At 36.1% G+C, this 19551-nt stretch overlaps 1 protein-coding gene across 7 annotated transcripts in view; it reads right to left on the reverse strand.

Annotated features, from left to right (window-relative positions):
• The window catches only part of LOC106877240 (uncharacterized), a 160733-nt gene that overhangs the window by 44239 nt on the left and 96943 nt on the right, over window positions 1–19551 (reverse strand). For all 7 annotated transcript variants that reach the window (XM_014926112.2, XM_014926104.2, XM_014926133.2 and 4 more), the window contains exons 3-4: window positions 7315–7405; window positions 5954–6219 (exon numbers count right to left, since the gene is read on the reverse strand). In XM_014926112.2, coding sequence (XP_014781598.1) covers window positions 5954–6219; window positions 7315–7405 — 357 coding nt within the window. The remainder of the gene's footprint in view (window positions 1–5953; window positions 6220–7314; window positions 7406–19551) is intronic.

Genomic DNA, 19551 nt, shown 5'->3' on the forward strand with positions numbered 1-19551 from the left:
TATATATATATATATATATATATATGTATGTATATTTGTATGTGTCAGGCTTCTTTCAGTTTCCATCAATTAAATTCACTCAAAAGGCTTGCCCAAGGTGCCACGCAGTGGGACCGAACCTGGAACCATGTGGCTGGTAAGCAAGCTACTTACCACACAGCCACTCCTGCTCATAATATACTTACAATAACAATCTAAACTTCAAACATAATGTAATTTATGAATAATACTGCAAGCAGTCACTTTAAATTATTGTCACTACCTCAACTATTTATCACAACTGACATGTATTGATGAGGATGAAAAGAATTTCTTTTACACATAAAATATTATGTAGTTATTTATAAAGTTATTTATACATAACACATTGAAAAAAATCTGAAGTTTTTCAAACAAAATTTTTACACAATTTTTGATTGAAAAAATATTAAAAATAAAGAAAAAATGATAGCTCAGTTATGATATCTTCAGAGATTAGAGTTAGACTCATAAATGTGTTCATGATTCTTAGCTTCAGATAAATCAAAAATAAAAGGATAATTAGTAATTAAATTTTTTTGAATATTTTTTTTTTTCACCAGTTTCTAATCTGTTTTTGATTTGATTTGTTTTGTTTTTTTTACACTGGATTGAACTCCCCAATACAGATAATGGAAACAAATTTTAATTTTTAATTAATTAATGATAAATATTAATTGGGTAATGACCAGATTGAACGAAGAGAATCAGACGTATTTTGTTTCACTTTAGGTGCAGGCATGGCTGTGTGGATAAGGAATCTGCTTGCAACAATGAGAATTTAGGTTTAGCACCTTTGGCAGGTGTCTTCTTCTATAGCCCCTGGCCAACCAATTGAGATGGAAACTGCCTGAAGCCCTTCACTTTTGTGTATGTGTGCGAGAAAGAGAGAAAGAGAGATATAGTGTGGGTATGTGCTCCTGCATGTGCATGCATGCGTGTGTGCACAAGCATCATGTGTGTGTGTGTGTGTGTTTGTGTGCATGCATGTGTATGAATGTTTGAATTCTACACTTTCAACGATGTATGAAATAAAAAGACCCCTTATTCCAAAAACAAGTAAGGGTATGTAGTCATTTAACTTTTACTAACATCATCATTTGACGTCCGTTTTCTATGCTGGCATGGGTTGGATGGTTTGACTGAGGTCTGGAGAGCCAGCGGCTGCACCAGGCACCAATCTGATCTAGCAATGTTTCTACAGTTGGATGCACTTCCTAAAGCCAACCACTCCGAGAGTGTAGTGGGTGCTTTTTACATGCCACCAGCACAGGAGCCAGTCAGGCAGGCCTGGCATCGATCACTTCGGATAGTGCTTTTTACATGCCACCAGCACAGGGGCCAATCAGTGGGTACTGGATTGGGCCACGTTTGGTTGGTGCATTTTACGTGCCACTGGCATGAGAACCAGTCAGGGAGTACTGAGAGAAGAAAATATAAAATGAACAAACATGTGTGTGTGTGTGTATGTACATGTCTGTCTCAATCTCAATCTCTCTCTCTCCTTCCCTGCCTCTTGTCTTGTCTTGACTAGAATAACAATAATTTCTAACAGAGGTATAAGACCTGAAAGTAGTGGAAGTAGCTTAGTCAATCCAGTTGGCACTTATTGGACCTGGGCAGGATTTGAACTCAGAACATGGAAGTCTGAAAGAAATACAGGAAGATGCCATATGCAAGTGCCAGACACACCAGTGATTCTGCCAAACCACTGCCCTTAACAACAACAACAACAACAACAACAACAACAACAACAACAACAACAACAACAACAACAACAACAACGACGACAACAATAATTTAAGCGTTGTCAAAATCTGAGCAAACATCAAATGCTATAAGCAGCAATCAAAAATTCATTAGCAACAACCAAGTCACAAAACCCTGCCATGGTATGACTGTTCAGACTTGATAAGGAAATCAAAGCAAGTCATGCAAACATTATTATTTAATGTCTGTTTATCAACAGATAACCGGAAAACTGCTTGAATGGAAACTGGACAATGATGGAAATGTAATTATTTAGGAATAGAAACAAAACATATTTGGGGCTAAACATAGACATCAGTGGCTTTCACCAGATGACTTATACCCACCTATTCCCAATAGCTAAATGACAATACATACATACATGCATGGCAGATACTTGTGTCACGCAACTGGTACCCGTGCTGGTGGCACATAAAAGCACTTGTTACACTCTCGAAATTGTTGGTGTTAGGAAGGACATTCAGCTGTAGAAACCATGCCAAATCAGACTGGAGTCTGGTGTAGCCCCTCAGCTTACTGGCCCTGGTCAAACCATCCAACCCATGCCAGCCAGCATGAACAATGGATGCTAAATGATGACCCACTACACTCTCGGAGTGGTTGGCGTTAGGAAGGGCATCCAGCTGTAGAAACTCTGCCAGATCAGATTGGAGCCTGGTGCAGCCTCCTGGCTTGCCAGTCCTCAGTCAAACCATCCAACCCATGCCAGCATGAACAATGGATGCTAAATGATGACCCACTACACTCTCGGAGTGGTGGGCGTTAGGAAGGGCATCCAGCTGTAGAAACTCTGCCAGATCAGATTGGAGCCTGGTGCAGCCATCTGGTTTGCCAGTCCTCAGTCAAATTGTCCAACCCATGCTAGCATGGAAAGCGGACGTTAAACGATGATGATGATGACGCATATATGCTACTACTACATCATCACCATCATCATTTAACATCCATTTTCCATGCTGGCATGGGTTTGATGGTTCAGATGGAACTGATGAGCCAGAGGACTCTGCAAAGCTCCAATATCTGCTTTGGCAATGGTTTCTACAGCTAGATACCCTTCCCAGTTCCACCGACTAACACAGAAAGTATTAGGTGCTTTTTTTGTAGCACCAGCACTTCTGAGGTTACCAAGTATCCACATAGCAAGACCCCTTAACTGAGTGGGTCACAATATTGAGGGATATGAAAGTACAATAAAGGGGCAGGAGCCGATGTCTTGCTGAAAAGGCAATTTAAATCCACGACACAATTAAAAATACCACCATCAAGACTGACAAGTTTAGTAAGGTATTAACCCTTTTGTTACCATATTTCTGTTGAGGTGCTCTGTGTTTTTTTCAATTAATTTTAAATATAATGAAGAATTTAGTAAAACAACTTAGTTACCATTAAGCTAGTGTTAAGAACATAAACTGTGACTAAGGTTTGGTGGAAGATTTTAATTCAGAACTTTTGAAAACAAGACATTTGTACTACAGAGCCAGAGGTGGTTTCAGCTGGGTTGGTATCAAAAGGGTTAAGAATTGTTTCTCTATTATATTTTTTAACCCTTTCATTACCGTATTTATTTTGAGATGCTCTATGTTTCTTTCAATTAATTTTAAATATAACAAAGAATTTAGTAAAACAACTTAGTTACCATTAAGCTAGTGTTAAGAACATAAACTGTGACTAAGGTTTGGTGGAAGATTTTAATTCAAAACTTTTGAAAACAAGACATCTGTACTACAGAGCCAGAGGTGGTTTCAGTCGGGTAGGTATCAAAAGGGTTAAGTCATCATTCCCTCATCCCAGGCCGCACATTACCGATATCCAACACTCACTTTCTCACATCTCCCCTACCTTCACTCCAATCACTGTTTTCTACCATTGTGCTAGTGTTCCCTTCATCGTTCAGCCTGGTTTTCTTCAGTTACCATTCTATCTCCTATTCACCTTTTTAGTTATATTGCCTTATGTGAATAGGGGCTGTACAAAATAACGAAGACTTTTTAATTTTCACTGCCTTATGCTTTGCATGAAGCAAATTCATTAGGGCTGACAGTGACAGATAAAAAAAAAAATGCACCCAATACACCCTATAAAGTGGTTAGTGATTGAGCAGAGGTAATATTAGGTTGAGAGGACCTTGTAGTCTTGTCAAAGATGTGACAACCTCTCTCATGCTGATGTCATGATAAACTGCACCCAGTACTCCCTAAGCCTGACAAAATCTAGGACAGCCACAGCTAGAGTGTCTTTAACTATAACATGATCAGGAGCTGATCTTAAGCTAAGCAATAAAAAACACAAACGCAATAAAGAAAGATATAATATCTGATTTATTAGAGTATATTTTGATAAAGTGTGTGACAAATCATGTTATTGCCACAAGAAACACATAACTATTTGCCTCAGTCAATTTAGATGAAAATAAGTAAACCTCTCTATAGAAGTAGAGCTTTAAATATTTAGATTAGCATTTGGAAAGACATTCTATCATAAGACACTTTATTCTTACAGACACTCTTTGTACAAATATCAGAATTTGCAGATATATTCAAACTGTAATATCATTAACTGTTTTTAATGGATGAGTTTGTTTGTTTGTTTAAGTAATTAGATAGCTTCTGTCACTTAGGTGACCTAATTAACAGCAGATGAAGATGTTCTGAAAATATAGTTCCTAGGATAAGAACTGATCAGAGAAAGTTTAAAGCACTCTTTCTCGCTCTCTCTCTCTTTCCCTCTCTCCCAGCTTAAAAGGTTGACTCAGAGTAAAAGGCTGATTACATGATGCTTGTATACAAACAGTAATGCTACATGAGTAGTGAGACATGGGACCTGAATGCAGTGGGGTATGCAAAGGAAGAAATGAAGTTAAAATGCTCCATTCACTGTGCAACATCAGTATGTAGATAGGACAAAATACAAATACACTGAAAGAAAAACTGAGCTTAAGAGGAATTAGATGTAGTGTGCAAGAGAGAGGCCTCCGTTAGTATAGTCATGTGGTGAATATGGATGGGGACAACTTCATAAAGAAGTGCTGGTCATTTAGAGTGGATGGAACTGAAAGGAGACCCAGAGAAATGTGGGATAAAGTAGTGATGAGTGACTCAGGATGCTGAACCTCACAGGAGATGATAAACAACCAAGATGATTGGAAATTCACTAGGCTTGAGAAAACTTATCCATCATGGAAAAGCTGAGATACTACAAGCATTATATTTATATCTCTACATACACTGGGCCCTGCCCCTAATCTATCCTAGTCAAATCTTCCCCACCTCTTCCTAACATCCATTCCTTCATTACCTTTCTAACTACAGTACTATTCATCTGTTGCCATTATATGAGAGCAGAATTTCACACATTTCATCACGTCTTGTGCTACCAGTTATCCCTAGCCCTGGAACCACTTTTTTTAAATCCATCCCTTATTATTATCCCTTCCCACTTATTTTTCACTGATCACCTTTTCTGTGTTGTTAGCTACTTCTCTGTTTCCACTGAGTTACATCTTAAGACTGCCATATCTGATCCTTAACTTCCTCTCACATCTGTCAATGACTGCACCATACTTTTGCTCACCACTCACTGCATCCACTCCTATGTACCTCTGACTTCCATCTATGTCACTGTACATCTGTCTCTCTCTAATCACTACCATCTTCATCTCTCTTTCCAGCTACTCTCACCCGTTATTTATAAAATGCAGGGCAACCATGTATCTTCTCAAAAGCAAGATATCTATTCCTGTCCTTCTATCACCTTCGCTTCTCACTACCAAATATAAAATCACCTCTCTCCACTACACCCCCTACTCAACCAAGGGAGCTTCTTTTTGTCTTGAAAATTACTTGGTGACTTCACAAGTGCTGATTCCACAAATAAAGCACCCAGTACACTCTGTAAAACGTTTGGTTAAGGAAGAGCATTCAGCCATAGAAAGTAGACACTGGGGCTTGATGCAGCCCCATGGCTCATCAGATCCTCTTAAACTATTTCACCTATTCCAGCATGGAAGATGGACATTAAATGATGATAATAATGATGATAGTGGCGATGAGGAGGACAAGGAGAAAGAGGATGAAAAACAAAGACTGAATAAATAAATAAATAAGTAAATAAATATACAAATAAATGAACTGATAAGCACATAAAAGGGTAAGAAACAGTAACTTACCAATTGTTTGACCTTTCTGTCAAACTGAGCTGTTGGTGAGTCTGAGATTTTGAGCACAACATCACAGCTGTTGATGTAAAATGTGTCAAAGGTGAGTAACACAAACTGGTATTTGCTTCTTGATGATGCTCCCAATATGAACTGGCAGTCTTTGTCTGAATTTGGACTTTGTGGGGCAGTGATTTTGCCAACAATTATTGCACATTGATCATCTTCAAGCCATTTGATCCGGATTTTACTACAGTGGATTGGATCATCAAGACCATCTGAAGTAAAGAAAAAATGAATGATAACAAGATTAACCCTTTCATTACTGTATTTATTTTGAGATGCTCTTTGTTTCTTTCAACTACTTTAAATATAACAAAGAATTTAGCAAAAAATAACTTAGTTATTAAGCTAGTGTTAGGAAATGTAAATTGTGATTAAGGTTTGGTGGAAGATTTTAATTCAAAACTTATGAAAACAAGACATTTGTATTACAGAGCCAGAGCCGGTTTCAGTGAGGTTGGTAATCAAAGGGTTAAAGATAACAAAATAAGGGATAACAAGATTTGGTATATCAAGATTAGGGATTAACAAGGAATAGAAACATTGTATTGATTGCTGGATATGGTGAATAATTGTTAACATCAATCCATTTTCTCTACTCGTTACTCCCAGAAGGGTCATGGAGGTAAGGTTCTTAGACACCTCCTCCATAGGGTCCGTTCAGAAGCAATCATCATTACATTTTCTGGCTGAATTCCCAAGTGTGACTAATTAAGACTATGAATATTATCCAAATGTCTCATTCTTAGTCTATTCCTTTAGCATTCAGATTATTCTATCAAATGTAAAGCTTACATATTCACATCGTTTTAAATTATTTTTAAATCGTGCATTATTTCATGGTTTTGAGATTTCAATGATGGGATTCTAATTTCAAAATGACACTGTGGGGTAAGTGTGAAAAGTCAGATCTGACCAGTTTGAAAATAAAACAGGTGGAATATTTTGTCTGGATATGACCAATTGAAATGCTGAAGGGTTAAAGAAAATAGTCATGAGCCATATTCCAAAGGAATAAGCATCTGAGCTCTCAAAGAATCAAGTCTGTTTTGATTCTTCAATTTAACTGGAAAAGTATGAATATCAGCTTTTGCATCATGTTATATTCATTTCCTCTCTCTCTCTGAAGTCAATAATTCTAATTATCTCTTTATTTACAGTGTCAACTAATTACGAATAATCAAGCAGAACATATAAATATTTGGAGTATGGTTATTTATCTGAAGAGAGAGCAAAGAGAGAGAAGAAATAAAGGTTGACAATTTGTTTGTATTTGAAGGTAAATGAGAATTATTAAGTTTTTCACTTACAGCGTTTGGTTTCACAAGCTTCACAAAGGAGTATTACCAACACAAACACTAACACCTGGATTTCTTGTCCCATGTTTAAGTTTCTTAGCAACTGCAAAATAAATAAATGCAGTAGTGAATAAAACACCATAAAAAAAGCAAAAACCAAACAAATAATCAAGCATTCAATACACGTTTCATCAATCAAGCAAAGTTAAACAGATCAATAACTGGCAGCATTTTTGCACACTGTAATTTCTCTCACCAACATAGTTATGGCGAACGTCAGAAAATTCAACCATAAAACTTCCAAAACTATACAAATATACAGCAATGTGTTCATGCTCAAAATAACAATTACCAATAAAATTTGTTCTTTTCTAATTGCTTTTAATTTGAAAACATTATTAGCATTTCCCCCCCCCCCCAATCATTGTCCTTTTTTGTGTTTTAATATCCACTTTTCCTTACTTGCCAGATGGAGTTTATTGAGACAGATTTTCTACAGTCGAATGCCCATCCTGTCACCAACCCTTACCTCTTTCCAAGGAAGATCATATTTCTCAATTGTCAGGTATGTTTCCACAGGATATTGGAAATGAATGACACTGCTTGTATGATGGTGACACTCATTTACACCTGTTACTCTATATAAAGTCAAGGAGATAAAAACATACACAAACTCACAACACACACATATACATACATACATTCATACAAACAAACAAAAATATCCTGTTGTTGATGTTGAAATTCCAATGAAGGAACCTTAGATCTATGTTAGAAACCGGATCTTTCTCTATTGGCAAGAAATTTTGAAATAAACTGAATAATGACATACATGTAGCATTGCTGTTCACGCACAGGCATCATACACTCTGCCTTTCACTCTGAGGAAGGGCATCCAGCTGTAGAAACCTTGCAAGATCAGACTGCCAGTCCTCAATCAAACCATCTGCATAGAAAGCGGATGTTAAATAATGATAAACAGCTAAACTTTCCCCGAATGGTTGAGACTGAATACCTGTGCACGGTTGACTTCAAGTTAAGCAACACTACCCCTACCACCTATGAAATCACCTACATTATTAGCTATCTCGTCCATTGTGTCCAACCCATGTAAGAATGAAGAAAAATAAGGACATAAAACGACAATAATAATGATGATAATGTATTTCATTTCACTGTCTTTACTTAAATAATCTATTTATGGTTAAAATTCCATTGTCACCGTCTTTCTATAATTTTTCATCTTCTGCTTGTCAGATATTAAAAGAAAAGAAATTGCATTATGCCATAACACATTGTGAGACTTACAACATTATATAATGAGAATATAATGCTTTCTATATACCATTTATCACTGAAATATTGGCTTTCTCTGGTTGTCAAAGTCAAAATATTTAGTTTTATAAGCCAAGAGGTGAAGCAGACATTTTATACAATATATTCAATAGTGAAAATCAGTTCATACATCTTTCTATTTCATCCCCACCCCAACTGCCATAAATTTTGTGTGGCTGTGTATTTGTACAGTCATGGCAGCTATAGTTAAGAAGCTCACTTCTTAACCACATGGTTTTGAGTTCAATCTCACTGCATGGCACCTTGGGCAATGTGTATTCTGCTATACCTGAAGACCAACTAAAGTATTTTGAGTGGATTTGGTTGGCAGAAACTAAAAATAGCCTATTACATACATATATAGGTGTGGCTGTGTGGTAAGAAATTTGCCTCCTAACCACATGTTTTCAGGTTCATTCCCACTGTATGGCATCTTAGGCAAGTGTCTTCTACTTTAGCCTCAGGCCAAGCAAAGCCTTGTGAGTTGATTTGGTAGATGGAAACTGAAAGAAGCTTGTTGCATGTGTATGTGTGTCTTTGTTCTTGCCCCCACCACTGCTTGACAATTGGTGTTGGTGTTATTTCTTGACTACTAACAAGGGGCTACACACAGAGGGGACAAACAAGGACAGACAAATGGATTAAGTCGATTATATTGACCCCAGTGCGTAACTGGTACTTATTTAATCGACCCCAAAAGGATGAAAGGCAAAGTCGACCTCGGCAGAATTTGAACTCAGAACGAAGCGGCAGACAAAATACCACTAAACATTTCGCCCAGCGTGCTACCGTTTCTGCCAGCTTGCCGTCTTGGTGTGTTTACATCTCCATAACTTAGCAGTTAAGCAAAAGGGAGTGATAGAATAAGTGCCAGGCTTTAAAAAAAAATAAGTACCAGGGTCAATTTGGTTGAGTGAAATTCAAGGCAATGCCCCCCAGTATGGCCACAGTCTATTGACCGAAGCAAGTAAAAGATAGATGTGTGTGTGTGTGTGTGTGTGTGTGTGTGTGCATGCGCGAGTGCATATATGTGTGTGTATTTATGAAATCATATTTCCCATGGGTTCATTGGTTTGTAAACAATGGCTTCTTGATGGTGTCCTTTGCTTTCAGTCCAACCAAAATGCATGTCTGGCCTCCTTCACAAATTGCACCATCTTTATAAACAGAAGGCTCACTCATTCAGAGATGTTTCTTTCTAATTCTCTGTGTAAGACATGTCCAGGCTGTCAGTTATTCGATAGACTGGGAGATTATTATTTTGCTTGGAAATAAGTGGATTCTAGTAACAGGAAGAGCATCTGGATACAGAAAAACTCTACCTCGATGCACACACGTCTGTCCTATGCAAGCATGAAAAGGTAAATGTTAAAACAATGATGATGGTTTTTCTTTCATAAATCTTGTTTAGAATCTAGATTTTATACTGATGCACCAAAATATTTATTACCTTGGATTCTGTTTCCATGAGACAACGTGACTGGCTTTGGAACAGATAAGAACGGTTGACAAATAGAATTTGATAATCTTTTTTATTTTCATTCTTACATGAATCTCTTTCAGGATCCTTTGATCCTCTTCAAGTCATAATTGTTTTTTGTTTTGTTGTTTTTCTACCAAACCTAATATTTTTTTTTCTTCGGTTCTCAACAAACAGCTTTAGCAGCAATGAATGCACAAACCAAGTTAACCATATGAGAGGAGTCATGACTGTTGGCATTTCAGAAATCAATACTTTTATTACAAATGTATTTTGGACTGTCCCCGTTTTAATACAAGAAACAAATTAAAATGCATTAGGTTAAAAAAAGAAACATGACTCGAATCTATAAATGAGTCAGGTGATATTGTATAAAAAGTCTTCTCTCATAAAATAAAAACTTGCTTGCAGGTTATGTTGTTTTGACGAACCATATTCTAAAGAACACAAAAATTATACTTTCTAGGAAGAAAATGTAACGAAATACTAAAATTTTATAGCCTGAGTAGTTTTATTACTGTAATCAAGTGAAACCCTAAAATTTGAAGTTTGCTTATAATATTTTAGAAGACAAAATGGGCATTACTAAATATAACTTTCTGAGGAAATTGGAGGAACATTACAAGATTAGAACGAAGTAAAGCAAAAATTATTTTTAATAATTGTAAAAATAATTAAGTTTTATTTATAGTACACAGTTTGCAGATATGCAAATCATTTAGAAAAATGAGTTCAAACTTTATTTTTTTCTAATTTAATTTAGCAATAAATATTGTGTTTTTTTACATTTGAGATACAGAGTTAATGAGAAAAATACTGAAACCAACTTTCACTTATTTGGAACTAGTAGAGTAGTTGATGGTAAGAAAGATATCCAGTTATAGAAACCATGGAATGTATGAACAAAACAGATTCTGCAAGCCATACTGCAGGTTATATGATTAGGAGGACAGTAACTTCAAATAAGAACTAACAGAAGGCTGAGGGGGCTCTTTAACCCTTCCATAGGGATCAATTGGTTTAGTTCTGGTAACATGATAAAATACATGCAGTCTACACTGTAATCTATACAAAACAAAAAAGCATATCAGTTTTCTTTGTGGCTGTGTGTGATAGAGGATGAAAACTACAACAGAAGAGACAGACCTATCTAACTCATGCCAGCATGGAACAACAAATATAATGAAATGATGACAATAAAGAAGAGGAGGAGGGGGAGAGGGCAGAGGAGGAGGGTAACAACAGCAATAATAATGGCAACAAGAGTGATGATCAAATAAATAATATTCTAGTCATATTAGTCAGCAGTATCAATAATATTTCCTAATTGTTATATTGGTATAAAAATGAAATTCCTTGTTCACCAATTTTCAAATTTGAAATTTTAATTTTTTTTTAAACTTTGCATAAATTAAGTTTTTGATATCAACCAATCACATTATTTGAAATGGCTTAAACCAAACATGCGTAAACTATGGAATGACTTTAATAGTTTAGCATTCAGATTACTCTGTCAAATGTAATGCTTGTTTATTCACATTGTTTCAAATTAATCATGCATTATCTTGCAGCTTTGAGATTCCAGTGGTGTCACTGTTTATTTTCAGAATGACATTGTAGGTAGATGTGAAAGGTTGGATCTGGCAGGTTTGAACATAAAACAGGTGGAATATTTGGGTTGGTTATGGCTGGTTTAAATGCTAAATGGTTACAGTAGTCTTAGATTCTACTTGATATTAATTTTAAGGGATAATTTTAATTCTATGGTTATATTATTACAAAAATATGCAAATCTTTCATATTGAAAACTAGACAATATTTCTGACACTGCAGGTGTCATAACAGATCTTTCTCCATCTAAGCTCCAGTATATTGGAAAATTCTTTCTTATTTCTTTATTGCCCACAAGGGGCTAAACATAGAGGGGACAAACAAAGACAGACAAAGGGATTAAGTCAATTACATCAGCCCCAGTACGTAACTGGTACTTAATTTATCAACCCCGAAATGATGAAAGGCAAAGTCGAACTCGGTGGAATTCGAACTCAGAACATAACGGCAGATGAAATACCACTAAGCATTTTGCCCGGCATGCTAACATTTCTGCCAGCTCACCGCCTTCTTGGGATATTCTTGGAATATTCTTTCTGTTAACCCTTTCTTCACCCACCCAGCTGAAACCAGCTTTGGCTCTGTAAAACTAATGTTTTGTTTTCATAAGTCTTGAATTAAAATCTTCCACCAAACCTTAGTCACAATTTATGTTCCTAACACTAGCTTAATGATAACCAAGTTATTTTATTAAATCCTTTGTTATATTTAAAATTATTTGAAAGAAACTCAGAGCATCTCAACAGAAATATGGTAATGAAAGGGTTAATGTTTGGTTATGTCACTCAATATATTCAAATGTCATATGGTGTTCATGTCGTTAAACCCTGAATCAGCCCTGGCTGAGAAGACCTATGATCATAGGCATTCCAACCATGACTTGTCCATTTTTCATTCTTGAACTACATAGTCCAATATGTCCTTCTCTTTTTAAGGTGGTGGGTGTGATTTGAATGGTATTTAGCTGGTATTTCTAGCTGGACAAGCAACCATACAGAAACTACCTCGTTAACTGAAAACATCACACGAACCACCTATAATTTCTACCTATTTGAGAATCAAAATCAACTGCATTCAGGCATCATTCTTTTGATCTCAAGTGAATTCTGTTTCTTCAAAAAGCTACAAATCAATCATTCTAAGATAAGTAATATTGGTATTCTATAAATATATTGTTATTTAGTCATTGAAAAACATTCTCACTAGTTCAAAATACAAAACAAAAATGGATAAAAACAGAGACATTTTCCCTTACTATGTTGATTTCAGATATGAGATCAACTTATAGAATTAAGATAAAAAATTTTATCTGAGTTTCAGTTAATTTGTGACAAACTCTTCTAGTTCATTGTGTGTGTGGAGGGGGCATGCCCATGTGTGTGCACATGTTTGCAAGCACTTCCTAAACCATATAGACTAAGAGATATAGTTTCTGTTTTTGAGGTGTGTTACATAAACAAGAAATACTTCAAAAAGTTTTATTCAGCAATTCAAGTCTTCCGCCATTCCTGTTGTCATATTTTTTCTTCTTCTTTTTGACAGTGGAGCCAACACATGTACACTGAGGTTGAGATTACACACATACACACAACTGCACTAAAGCTGATATCAGATTCAAAACATATTAGAGATAAACATACATGCACCATGTTGACATTACACACAAAGATATATGTGCACTGTGGTTAATATTATGTTTAAAACAAATATCGGTAAGCTGACAGAATTGTTAGTACACCAGGCGAAATGCTTGGTGGTAATTTTGTCTGTCTTTACATTCGGAGTTCAAATTCCACCGAGGTCAACTTTGCCTTTCATCCTTTTTGGAGGTCAATAAAATTAAGTACCAGTGAAATACTGGGGTATATGTAATTGAAAAGAATATTGTGTTTAAAACAAATATTGGTGAGCTGACAGAATCGATAATGAGTTGGACAAGATGTTTAGTCGCACTTCTTCTGGCTGCTTATTTTCTGAGTTCAAATTCAGCCAAGGTCAACTTTGCCTTTCATCCTTTCAGGGTTGATAAAATAAGTACCAGTAATCGACTTACTCGCTCCCTGAAATCGCTGGCCTTGTGCCAAAATTTGAAACCAATATCAAGGCAGCGAGCTGGCAGAATTGTTAGCACACTGGGTGAGATGTTTAGTGGCATTTCATCCATCTTTACGTTCCGAGTTCAAATTCTGCTGATGCCGACTTTGCCTTTCATCCTTTCGGGGTCAATGAAATAAGTACCAGTGGAACAATGGGGTTGATGTAATTGACTTAACCCCTTCCCCTAAAATTACTGGCCTTGTAACTTGGAATATTTTTGATAAAAAAAACAGTCAATATAGGCACAAACTTTGCAAGAGACAAGCACACACCTGTACATCATCTATGCTAAAAGGCAAACTTTTGGATTCCACAAAGTGATAAAAATCAATGGATGCTAGGATAGTAAAAGCAATTATAAAACTATGAAAGAGAAAATCGTGAAGAAGCAAAACTAATTCTGAAGGAAGCAGCAACAACAGCATTTTCTCTTCCAGGGTTATGTATAATATGTCAAAATTGTATTCAGACAATTCCATTTGCCAACATACCAGTTTATTATTTCTAACCTTTGATGAAAGCTGGTTTTTGAGAATAAAAGTAAATAGCTGCATGATTTGTTAATAGTTGAAAAGCTTTGGCAATTAATGTTTCCCCTTTCTGACACTTTCAATGGTGGGTAAGGCTTTCCAGTGTAAGCAAAAGTGTTGCAGTTATGTCCTTGATAAATAGGACAATTATTTTGCTGCCACCATGGAGGTATCAGTTCAAAGTACAAATATTCCAGATTCATCAACTCTTCTAAGTGTAGCCTTGAGAACAAAGACTTGCTGCTATTAAAATCACATTTTTGTGATTCTGTTAAAAGGTTAATGGGAAATTGATGAAAATAGCTTTACATTATCTGAATCCACCTGGAATATTATGAGAACATTACAAGCAACCTTTAAAGTGATATTATTATTAGTATTATTATTGTTATTATTATTATTATTATTATTATTATTATTATTAAGAGAGTGATAGTGCCTCAATGCTTCTAACCTTTCTGGATCTAGCTTTAGAATTCTACAAGAAATTTTATATCCCAGAAAATGGATAGTTTGCATGTTATATGTACACACTTATTTCCTTCCAAATATTAAACTTATCTAAATTTTGGTTTATGTTCCTCTATATTTCTTCAACATATGATCATATCATCAATATTAGAAAATATCTTATTTAAACGATTAGCAGTTATTATGTTATCAATTATTCTTTGAGAGGTAACTACAGCATTCCTCAACCCAAAAGAAATTTTTATAAAACTGACAATTTTCCATTATTTTTAAATCATGCTGCAACAGGGTTGATCATCGATATACACTGTGACTTAGGCCTGTTTAAAGTCAAACCGGCTCAAAAAAATTATATTTTGAGATGTTATTTGCCAAAGTTAAAATTAAAGTTAATGGATGTTCATTTGGAGAAGCTGATTAACTACTCAGGAGTAAGGTAACAGCATTTTTAGTTTATTAGAATTTTTCAGAATTAGAATTTGGACACGTCATGGAGAAACATTCCCCCTGTTAACTCCCCTTTCAGTAATGCATGGCTTAGCTTAACAATTTTTCTCAAAACCCTTAAACATTTGAAGAGGGTCTATAAGCATACAAGTTGTTAGTCCTCAAATTGAGAATGCAGGTACCAACTGCCTGAGACCATTCTTGGTCCTATGATATAAGCATCCTCTTTTGAAGTTATCTAAATTAAAATATTTCATCAAAGTTTCTGGTTAACTCATGTTCCAAAAACAAGTTAAATGAGTGGAAATCAAACCAGAATTAATTGAAAACAAAAAGCAGAGCATTTCAACTGAAACAGTAACAAAGGAGTTAATATTCACGCTTTCGTTAAGCACCATAACACTTTGAGTAATACAAATAAAAGATCATCCATTGTTGAAAATTTGATATTATCATTTTAGATATTGTCATTAAGAATAACAGTATAGTTACAAATAGCAAAATCTTGAATTACTTTCTTGTGTGTTTAGGAAGCAATAGTAATTGTAACAGTAGATTTAATATGTAATTTCATATTAATGATAAAATGCCATGCAAATAAAACTTCCAGTTTTTTCCTGAATGAAGTGAGGTGTCAACATTTATATTATTTATTATAGTTGTTAAGGCAGTGAGCTAGCAGAAACGTTAGCACACCGGGTGAAATGCTTAGCAGTATTTCGTCTGCTGCTACATTCTAAGTTCAAATTCTGCCTAGTTGCAAATGAAGGACACCACTGTGTGATGGTGATGCTCGTTTACAACTAGTACACGTTATCAAGACAAGGAGACACAAACATATATATATATTGAGTTGGATTGGATTGCTCTTGTTCAGTCCACTGCAGAACAAGGGCCTCAGCAGGTTCTCTTCATCAGAGAATGGCTTGAGATCATACTGGTTTGATGAATCTACTCTGTCACATGGCTCGACATGACTCGGGCAGAGGGATGCAGTTTTGTTTTTTTATATATTCACACTCAGTAGTTAAGGTCAATTACATCATCATCATCATCACCATTGCTTTATCTACCAAGGTACTGTCAATTCAGGAAGCTGTCCATCAACTGGGTCAACTGGACTCTCCTCCTCCCATTTATTCTCTACATTCAGTAGTCTTTCATAATGGCATTTCCAAGCCTCTTTCTTTGCAAAATCACTAAATGCAAATGTACCATCATCCATGTGGACACATTTCTCTCTTATGACATCACAATTTTTCTCACACAGTCTTGCAATCCGGAACACTTTGATTCTTTGGTCCTCATGTCACTGATCATAGGCAAACTTCCTCTTTCTGCTTCTCCCTTGACTAGATATACCTGTCTCCTAGCTTACCTTCTGGTTATCTGATACAGTTCCTTGCTACCCCCACTTCTCCAGATCTTCCAGTCCTGTTTCTTTGCTCTAATGGCCCTATCCATGGCAAAGTTCCACCACTATGTTACCCTAGGTCTGGTTGGGATTTTGCACCACCCACAAATTTGGTCTGTGGCACTCAGCAAGCTGTCCCACAGGAATTCCTGGTTGCCCTCTATGTCACAAGTTTGTAGCTCTTCCTCCCTCTCATCAAATTTCTCAATTAGGATGTCCCTAAATCTCTGACCATATGCAGGGTCCTTAAGCTTCCAAATCCTTCTTTTGCAGATTGGTCTGCTTCTTGGCATCCTACTAGCCTGGAATCTAAAGTCACTGATGACTAGGCTATGCTGGTGGGTACATCCTTCACCAAGGAGGGTCTTTGTATTTAAGAGCAACCATGCATCCTGCTGCCTGGTGAGAATGTAATCAATCTGGCTAATGTATCTACCTGATTGGTAGGTTATCAGGTGGCCGGTCGAGTTCCTGAAGTTGGTGTTGCAGATCAATAGGTTATTTGCGTCACAGAACTCGAGTAGCCTTCTTCCCTCTTTGTTTTGGGAACCAATTCTTTGGCACCCATGTACACCAAGGAAAATACCGAGCTACCATCCAACATGCCCATTGAAATCCCCAGCCACAAAGATGAGATCCTTGTCATTCATCTTAGAGATAGCCTAAAGATGAATATCATAAAAGTGGTCCTTCTGTTCATTTGGTAGGCCTGCTTGTGGGGCATAAGCAGAGACAATTGACACTATGCTATTTTGCAAGACTTGCCTGAGCTTAAGCACTCTACTGCACAATCTGACCACCTTCTATGACCTTATCCATCAATTTCCCTGTTAGAAGTATTCCCACACCACCTACCCCATCACTATTACCTTCCCAGAAGATTTTATATCTATGTGTCTTCCCTGTGAGGAACCTGGCTGAAGCTCCTCTATACCTTACCTCTTGGATACAGCATACGACGACATGCCTCCGTTCAAGCATCTCAACAATCTTGCTAGACCTACCTTTCAATGTGCCTACATTGAGAGTGCCAACCCTGAGAACTGGGAAAGGGGCACTGGGGTGGGGGTAACATGGGCAGGAGAGATGGTATTGGGCACTTGGTAGACAAGAAATACTTCTAAAAGTCTGTTTCAATAATTTGAGTATCTCATTATTCCTGATGTTTTATTATTTGACTGTCAAACTGAAACATACACACCATGGCTGATATCACATTTAAAACATTACACATATACAAAAGACAAACTTCACATCTCATAACATGGTGGGCTTCAAAAACAACAACGGAATAAACAAAATGAGAAAAACTATTTTAATAGTCTTACTTTCTTATCTCCATGCATGCATAAGCAAATGATTAAAGTGACTTTCTTTTATAGTATGAATCATGAATTTAACTGCCAAAACAATGAATTCTTGATATTTATGCTTAACATTTTTGTATTATTTCTATTTGTTATTAAATTCTCATTGCACTTTTCATATTATGCTATTATTTATGTACTTTACTTTAATATGTTGTTATATGAATAATTTCCCTAATGAAATTTCCTCTATATCTGACTGAGAAAGGATTACAGCTGTCTCCAGCCACATTTTTCAGCCCTATACAGATGCTTGTAAAGCATCTGTAGTAATATCTTCATTGTTTAGAACTATGCCAGCACTGGTGTGATCTAACCATGACCATCATGTCCTTTTTTGTTCAAACATTATATCAAAAACCACATTATCAAACTTGCTCTTTTTAAAGATACTGAAGTATGATATGAGGGAGAACCGGATGCTATTTCTAGCAGGTTCAGTGACTTACTACAAGTTAGGGTCTTTGTAAAAGCTTATCTATTCAAACTGCTTTGTCAAAGCAAAATTGTTTAACAAAATAGTCATTAGTTGATCACATTTATATGAATTCAAGAAAGCACAGAACTAAATATACAGCTTTTTACCCTCCTGTGTTCCCATGAATCTCTTGAGACTACAAATCTGCATCTGGAAAATTTCTCTCCGAGGGGCAGGCCTAGACAAGATAACAAGACATTTGTTTTTTTTTTTATGGAAGACTAGCAGTTGTTCATGTATGCCTTTTCCACATGTCTGATGTTGTCCATGGAATGATAAGAGCCAATACAACATGGTGCCAGTATAGTTGCAGATATTACTGTCAGTATTGCAAAGAATCCAGAATAGACCACCACCAAGTATTCCATGAAATGCTCTAACAATTTTGTCATTCTGCTGCCCTAGAATGGTATGTTATGAATGGATCCAAAAATAATCAAAGGCAAATTTAACTTTGGTAGGATTTTAACTCAGAGTGCAGAAACTAGAGACAAATAAACATTCTAGCTGACACCCAATCAATTCTTCGGTGGGGGGAGGGGGAGGAGGATTCCACTCAGTATGTAGCTTGCTCAACAGCGAATTGTACATTTTAGAAACATTTCTAGATTTCACAGACCCTAAACTTGCCAATAATTCTATGTTCTCAACTACTACAAAGGATATCAAAAAAAAAAAAAAGGCTTCAAATGAAAGAAAATCTGGAAGTTGGATTAGGCATCCCAAAATGATTAAAAAAAAAAATATAAAGACACAGAAATGATATAATACTGTGCATGTAATCATATTCTATATGTAATCATTGCAATGATATAATCAATATTACTGAGAGATAATAGAATGGATTCTCATTCTCGAACGCCCACCAAATGATTTACTGAATAACTACCCTCCCTTTCTCTCCTTTTTATTTTACCATTTCAATCTCTCTCTAACTTTCTTCTTTCCTTCTTCCTTCTAATATATATGTGTATATGTGTGAGTGCATATATATATATATATATATATAACTTGCTCCC

This window comes from Octopus bimaculoides, chromosome 4 (genome assembly GCF_001194135.2).
Source record: "Octopus bimaculoides isolate UCB-OBI-ISO-001 chromosome 4, ASM119413v2, whole genome shotgun sequence".
NCBI lineage: Eukaryota > Metazoa > Mollusca > Cephalopoda > Octopoda > Octopodidae > Octopus > Octopus bimaculoides.